Source organism: Vicia villosa, linkage group LG2 (assembly GCF_029867415.1).
Source record: "Vicia villosa cultivar HV-30 ecotype Madison, WI linkage group LG2, Vvil1.0, whole genome shotgun sequence".
Taxonomy (NCBI): domain Eukaryota; kingdom Viridiplantae; phylum Streptophyta; class Magnoliopsida; order Fabales; family Fabaceae; genus Vicia; species Vicia villosa.
The window spans coordinates 173676253-173684028 of record NC_081181.1 but is presented as its reverse complement, the minus strand read 5'-3'; the positions used below and the strand labels follow the sequence as shown (position 1 = coordinate 173684028).

Sequence of the window (7776 nt, the reverse complement as noted above, 5' to 3'; positions counted from 1 at the left end):
CCCACTTTAAAAATGAATCTCTCATAAAGTGGTAGCATTTCTCTCTCTATAGTATGTATCATCATAAAGTGGTAGCATTTCTCTCTCTATTGTATGTATCATCTTTTTCTATCTTATTCCAAGAGTTCAAACCCTATCCCTTATGGGGTGGCACTTTATTAGAAATTTTTCAAGGCATTCTCCACAAAATGCTATATTTTCAACTGTTTGTCTATTTACAAAGCAATTTGGATTTCTCACCCATTTATGTGTAAGAAATTTTGGTATTTGTCTAGAGCTTTTGTATTTTCTCTGCATCATTGAATAATGAATATATTTGATCGGTATATAGATCAACCACCTTACAATACATAGTACAAATATTACAACAACTTCAGATTAGGTTCATTCATGTTGCATATCTGAGATTTAAAGGGCAATCCAATGTCCCTTCAAGAACATGAGATGAACTCGTTATTGTCTACATAACATAAACTACCTCAACTTGTCATAATACATTTTCCTCTAGTTTTGAATATTGAGAATCTTTTTATGATCGATCAATCACATTGAAATTTCGCTCCTACGATAGTCCGTTGAGACAGTTCATAAGGGCGTCTGTGTGTTCAGGCTTCCCGACAGATACTCGAACGTAGCCTTTCAGCTCTTTACTGCTGTAGTGGCGAATCATCACGCCCATTGCTGCAAGGTCATCCTGTGTTCCCACAAAAAAAGAAAAAAGTCAAAATTTTATTTATTTTGGTTTCAAAGAACTTAGTGGTGATTCGGACACACACTATGTACAGAGAAGTGAGAAATTGCAGGTTCAAACTTGAGCCCCAACGTATCAATTTCGGTGCAACTTTTTACTATCGGAAATGGACTTACGGGACAATGATGTTAAACTTTCAAACAAAACAATTTTGCATTATATCTATTATGGTCTTTCTGGAAATAACTTCACTCTTAGGAGCAAGGTTATTAAATTGCAAGTTAACTCGTGGTATCACGTACGATTCCAGAAAGTCTAAGTGTCAACTTTAGCGGACTCGGTTATAAAAAAAAAAATATTAATTTATAAATATCAACAACTTGTTTATATTAATACATAAATATAAATAAACGTTGTCATCAGAGATTGAACTCTAGACTATCCGTTTACAAATAGCTCAACTAGCACATATCCATTGAGTTACCTCACCCACCCAATTATTTCCATATTAGTTTTCACATTTAATTCATTTTTTTCTGTTAGATTGATTTTGTTCTTGTAGTTTTTTAATTGAGTTAAAATTTTGAATAATTAATGCATTCATTGTATTATATAAACATCTATTCATGTATATATCATTTTTTTTTAACGAGTTAACCTCACAAGCAGTGATGGTGGATGTCGGTCCATAGCAAAGCCAAAATTCCGCCATATCTAGCGCTCTGCAGCACGGTATAGCGGATTATGACGGAAAAATTCGTAATATCGGCCGATATTTACTTTTGTGGTGATTTCAAAAACTGTCATTTAGGTTATGGCTGATATTTGATAACACTACGTACAAGTCCACAAGTTGATTTCAGCTATGCAAAATGAATGCACATACAGCATAAACTAACTCTTGATTTGATAAATGTGAAGGGTGATGATTTAAAAGAACAAATTCAAGTTTCTCATTAGTTAATAAGTATGAATATGTGAAGATAAGAAAGTGAATGTACCTTTAGCTTCTTTGCATCATATCCAGATGTAACCTCACAAAGAATGAAATTAGAATGGCTTGGAAATGGCCTAAGGAATGGAACTTCCTTCAAAAGCTTAAAAAGTCTCCCTCTTTCTTTCACCAAAGCATCTTTCACATTCTGTATGTTAAGACTGTTTAAATTTGGCCATTTGATATGCGTTAAGAATAACAATATGCAATAATCATCTTGTGCGTGACTCAATTTGCATTAGAGTTTAATTCTAATAAGCTATGAGTATAAAAGCTTTCATATTGAGAGCAAATCATAACCAATCGTATACATGTATGAACTTATAAAGATATATGACGAAGCAGAAAAACCTCTAGATAGGTAGGATTTTCCAGTGCTGCGCATGCAGAAATTTCGGCCGCAACGGATACATTATAAGGTTGCTTTGCTCTCCAAAGATACTTAATTAGACTCAAAGGAAAAGCTCCATATCCCACACGAAGTCCAGCTAAACCTGAAAATTTATCGGTTGACATCAGGACAAGGAATCCTAACCATGTTAAATACGCAGCGTGACAGGGAAACAAAGTATAAGCATTACCAGCTCTTTTGCTGAATGTCCGAAGAACAATCAGATTCTCGTGTTTCTTCACCCAACTCATCTTTGACTCAATTTGTGAAAACTCGATGTATGCTTCATCCAGTACCACCAGTATGGGAAGCTCAAGTATCTTTAAGAGATCGTCATCATTAATTACACTGTTTTGAAAGTGTAATATCCATATACTTGATCAGAAGCTAACAGAAGAGAAACTAACCATAATTTTAAGGTGTTCAAATATACATGATATTCGTTTATTGTTCAAAATGTATTCATAACTTCATATATACTTGATTTTCTTGTGTTCAAAAATAGACACCTGAAAATCCTGGTAATGATGTTCAAAATTATGGTTAATTGTATTCGATGAATGACTACTGAGTTGAGAACTTGAGACACCTTGTTATATCCATTAATCATCCGCTGAACACAATTAACCATATATTTAAATTGTGTTAATGATCCAAAATATTATCGAATTTTGTTATCCCACTGAAAACTCATAAATAGTTCGAGAAAGAACCAAGTAAAACTGAACCAATTCCTACACAATTTTCGTAACTAGAAAGAACTAAGTAACTACAACCAACCAAAACTCACAGCTACGGAGATAGGATCTTAGTTTCGAACTCACTACATTTTGTCTTTCCTTCTCTTAATACCATTCCCTCTTTGATTTTATTCAACGCAAAAGCTAAGAATTCTTGCTTCCATCGGAACACTTTTACAAAAGCTATTTTGCTTTCATAATTGGTTCTGAGCTTTCCATAATCAATACTGAATGAACACATAATAACTACATGCAACTCTTCCTCTCTAGTCCAGAACACGATCTGAGCTTTATTCAGTTTTTCCACTTAAACAATCGAGTTATTTGGATTATTTCCTGGTGAACAAATCAGAAGGCAGCCTAATGGACCACCTATCATCACGAGAACCAGGTCCATCAAGGAACTATGTCTCAAGATCAATATGCTAGAGGCAAAGGCCATATCCCAGTTCCTCTTTCTAAGATAGACTCTTCTGCCCATGTTCCTCTGGTTTTATGCGATAATCAAAGTGTTGTAGGTCTGGCCCATAACCCAGTTCAGTACGCATACACTAAATACTTGGAACTTGACTTGTTATTTGTTTGAGAAGGTGTTGAACAAGCTAATACAGTATGAGTATTATGGCATATTCTTGAACTCTCAACTTATAGATATCCTTAGTACAGGGGTACAATCAGTATTTTCTAAGTGACAGGTTCAATGTATCTGAGCTCATTTCATTTTCCCACACACCTTGAGCATGTGGGGATATGAAAAAATACATTTCTTGATTAGTTGTTTTCTTATGGTGACTTAGTTGGCTCAGTCCATAAATACTGATTGTATCATTGTATTAAGCAGCTTTTTCATTCAATTGATTCAACACAGTAAACACCTTTTCTGATTCTCATTTAGTACTACCCAGAGTAGTCAATAGCGACGCTATCCCGCTATAGCAGAGAGCATGGTTATCAAAATCACGATTTTACGATCTCACTCACCCCCAACGATCTGAGTCTTAAGTAGAATCGTGTATTGTAGTCAAATTGTGAAAAAAATGGTAAAACCAATTATTATGTGCGATTGGCCAATTCCAGCCATTTTCGGCCACCACAATTACAAGCCGAGAAGGATGACAAGATACAAAAGCGCAACAATTTCGGTTCGGCTGCGTCATTTTCCTACAAATACACTTGCCTACGAAAATATCATGTAGAAATACTTCAAATACGCAGTATTATTTTCCATTTAAGTTGTATCTTACGATTTTTATTACAATCTTATGTTTTGCGATCTTGCTACCCCCTCTCGATCTTACAAAAACTATTGAGTAGGATCTTCTGATCTTAGTTACGATCTTATATTTTACGATCTTACCACCTCCCGATCTTATACAAGATCCCGATTTTGACAACCTTGGTAGAGAGGAGCGGAGACCGGCCGCTATGGGAAGAGCCTTAGCGGTGCAGAACACTATAGCGACGCTATAGTGTAAATAGCGGGTAGCGGGGGCGGAGCGGTTCAGTCTAGAGCAGGTCCTGTCCCGCTATCTTTTTTCCCTCTAAAAACCGAAATTACCCTTTAAATTTAAAACGTTTTAAGGGTATTTTTAGGTTTTCAATCAAATTTGAGTTGAGACTCCACCCTAACCTTCCTTCATTGATGTTTCTGCACTTCGGTCGTTCCAAAGAAAAATCTCAAGTTCCTCCCTCACCTCTCTCTGCACTTTGTTCTTCCCTCTGCACTTCATATGTTTATAATTATTATTCATGTAATTTGTCCAAAAAAATATCAAATAGCGGTTATCCCACTATCCCATCTTTAGGGTCGGCCACTCCGCGCCTCTATCCGGGATTGACTACTCTAATACTACCAAATTTTCCTATTTAATTAGGATTGAGGGTCTCGTACTCTCGTATTAGTATAAATAAGGTTTAGTCCTTAGTCTCGGTGTGAAGGGTATGTTAAGATTCTATGTTGACTATTGGTATGGCCAAATTAGCAGTTACAATTGGTGGCAGCCCTCACAACATGACAAGCTTCTGGAGTTGAATTAGGTAATAGGTTCAAGCTCAAATTCCAAGAAAATTAAATTCAGGTACCTAGTTTCCAAAACAGTGTAGCCGATAGCAGAATGTGGCTGAAGGCCAAAAGCCCGCCATATAAACACGGCATTATGGAATATGGTGCCACCATGACGGGCATCCATTCACAAGTTGGCTTGCTGTTTGTCAAAAACTCTGCCGCTATTTCATTTAACAATAACAATGTTTCTAAGTATGTGATAAAGATGCTGAAAAAATAGATTTTGACAGTTACCTCCCATCTGGATTGTTTGGAGATGTTAAAAATATGCATTTGGGCTTCTCTTGTTTAACAACCTCGATTATGTGTTCCACATTCAAGCTGAAGTCGGGCCTCCTTGGAACTACGGTATAAATAATAACGAAAAATCCGAAATTGATTATAGAACCAAAGATTGCTAAGAGGAGATAAGGAACAACGATAAAAGTTGAAAATATTTTTCTTACCTTTGGTGACGAGTGCTCCATTAACGGCGGCATCAAATTCATACATTGTGAAAGTTGGAGGGCAGTCGACGATCTTGTCACCAGGATCAAGCACACAACTGAAAATGAGAATGAGTTGTCATAGCTAGCTATGCTGAAAATTAACAAAAGGAGAAGAAGAAAAATAGAAGCATGTGAACCACGAAATGAAATGGTTCTAACCGCATGATCAAATCAATAAGCTCATCGGCACCACATCCTACAAGAATATAGTCAGATTCAAGGCCTGAATCTTGAGCGAGAGCTTCACGCAACCGGCGGCTCTCTGGATCTGGATAGACATATGGGAATTTTATTGACCCTAGGGCTTGCATGACCTGACAAACCTCCAATAGTCAACTCGAGAGACAGTACACTTGAACATAACCAAGAGAAGAGTTCAAAAACTTAAATAAATTGGAAGATGAAAGATCAATAAAACGAGAGAAATGATAGTTAGACACATAAGTTTGACATCAATTTCAATAACGAATTAGATAGTTAACAAAGTTCAAATATGTGGCTAACGCATTTCAGTGGTTGGTTAATGAGTATATCAAGGTGTCAGATATCAATTGAACACAATAACCATGACTTTCAAGTGTATATTTGAATACAAATCTTGATTAATTGTGTTCAGTGGATAGTTAGTATGTTGTGACACCTTGTTATATTCATTAACATTTACTAAACCTAATCAACCACATATTCGAACTATGTTAACCATCTTAATTTGTTGTTGAAATTTGATGTCAAATGTGTGTCAAAATAACAAAACTCTAAATCAATGAGCTTTTCAATTTTACATTATGTTAGCATTTAATAGCAAAAAGCTCACCTCTGGAGGAGGGCCATAAGGATTCTCATTAGCATCTAACTTGACAATATCCTCCGGCTTTCGTCCAAGACGAGAAGATAAAACCTGAAACATAAACCCTCTTCTTCTTTTATTACTAAACTACATTACACTGACACTGACACGGATACTAGACACACAGACCGACGCATTGAAGTATCTATCAAACTACTACTACAACTCCGACACAGACACCGGATACACGATGCATTGACACCAATAGTAATTTAAGATAACAAATCAATCGAATGTAAACACATCTTCTAGTGTGGTGTCAGTCCAACACCTACACACCTAGTATGAAAAGTGTCGGTGCTAGAAAATGGAATTGAGTTTGAGGAGACAAACCTCGAAAGGCAAAATGGGTTGATAAGGAGCCAATTTCCTGAGATGGTTTCTGATAAAGGAGTCACCAGTAACCTGAAGAGGAGCACTATTGACTTGTTCAACAGGAGTGATTGAAGCCATGGTCACAAATTTCCTTGGATTCACTTGATGCTGCAAATTGGTGTAGCAGAAAGTGGGTGAATTTTGAAGATGAATCACACCCATTAAGACCTGAATAACAAATAAAACAACAAGGATGAATCAAAATGTTCCAATTAAGAATGACATTTCAGACAACATGAATTTCCCAGAAACATAAGAAAAGAGAGAGGTACGAGGGTTGTGTTGTGTTGTGTGTGGTAGCCGCCGCCGGAAAATGGAAAGATTCTAAAAAAAAATATTTAAAATAAATAGCTAACAAATTCGGAGATACAAAGATCTAACTCACGTGGCTGTTAAAATTAAAAGCACTTTTGTGGAGAAATTTTGTGGTTTTTTTGTAAAGGATGTTTTGTTTGATAGATGTGAAGATATTTTGGTCAATTCATTTCTTTTGCAAAATTTAACAGAAACACTTTTATAAATATTGATTTGGTCTCTTAATTTATTATTAATTATCACATGGTTCTTTACCATCTAATTTCCACAAAATATGTATATTGTATTCTAAGTGACATCTCATTTCACGGATTTGTCATTTCTATTGTTGTTTTTCCGATTTTTTTTAATACATATGAAGACTAAATCGAATTAGGACAAGTACTTCTATTTAGATATTCTTTTTATAATTGTCATAACCTTAAATGCTAAAACATTTCACTTTATTTTGTTCATCTCAATTGAAGATACGGATGAGTAAGACCATTTACAATGGACATGTTGAATAAATTATTAAGTAGTTGAATGAGTGCAACGAGGTGTTGAATTGAGTGTTGAAAATGAGGTGGATTAAATTGTGCTGAATAAATTTAATATGTTGAACAAAAAAGAGTGGGGGCCACAAAAAACATTTGCCAAAATATTATTGGTTGTAGTAAGTTATTATATTTTTATTTTATCATAATCATTTGGGTCAATTATTTTATAGTAAATTATTTTTTTTATTTTTACCAAAATTCATCATTTTTTTTCTCTATAAATAGACACTAGTTTCATTAGATTTGGACACTAAAAAAAACTACTTTCTTTTTTTTTTTGAAAAGTCAAATATATTAATAAACTGGAGCACTAGGGGTACTCAAGCCCATT

The 7776-nt window shown here is 35.1% G+C and overlaps 1 protein-coding gene across 2 annotated transcripts; it reads right to left on the bottom strand.

Annotated features, from left to right (window-relative positions):
- Positions 1 to 299: 299 nt before the first annotated feature.
- LOC131653003 (histidinol-phosphate aminotransferase, chloroplastic-like) lies at positions 300 to 7105 on the bottom strand. Of its 2 annotated transcripts, none has more exons than XM_058923020.1 (10): positions 6977 to 7105; positions 6550 to 6759; positions 6184 to 6267; positions 5529 to 5683; positions 5328 to 5425; positions 5116 to 5224; positions 2267 to 2424; positions 2037 to 2179; positions 1693 to 1833; positions 300 to 694 (listed from the first exon to the last, which is right to left on the bottom strand). In XM_058923020.1, the coding sequence occupies exons 2-10, from the start codon at positions 6751 to 6753 to the stop codon at positions 563 to 565; spliced, it is 1224 nt and encodes a 407-aa protein (XP_058779003.1). In that variant the 5' UTR covers positions 6754 to 6759; positions 6977 to 7105; the 3' UTR covers positions 300 to 562. The 2 variants fall into 2 exon arrangements, with proteins under 2 accessions (XP_058779003.1, XP_058779002.1); XM_058923019.1 differs by having other exon boundaries at positions 6864 to 6982.
- Between the last annotated feature and the right edge of the window lie 671 nt (positions 7106 to 7776).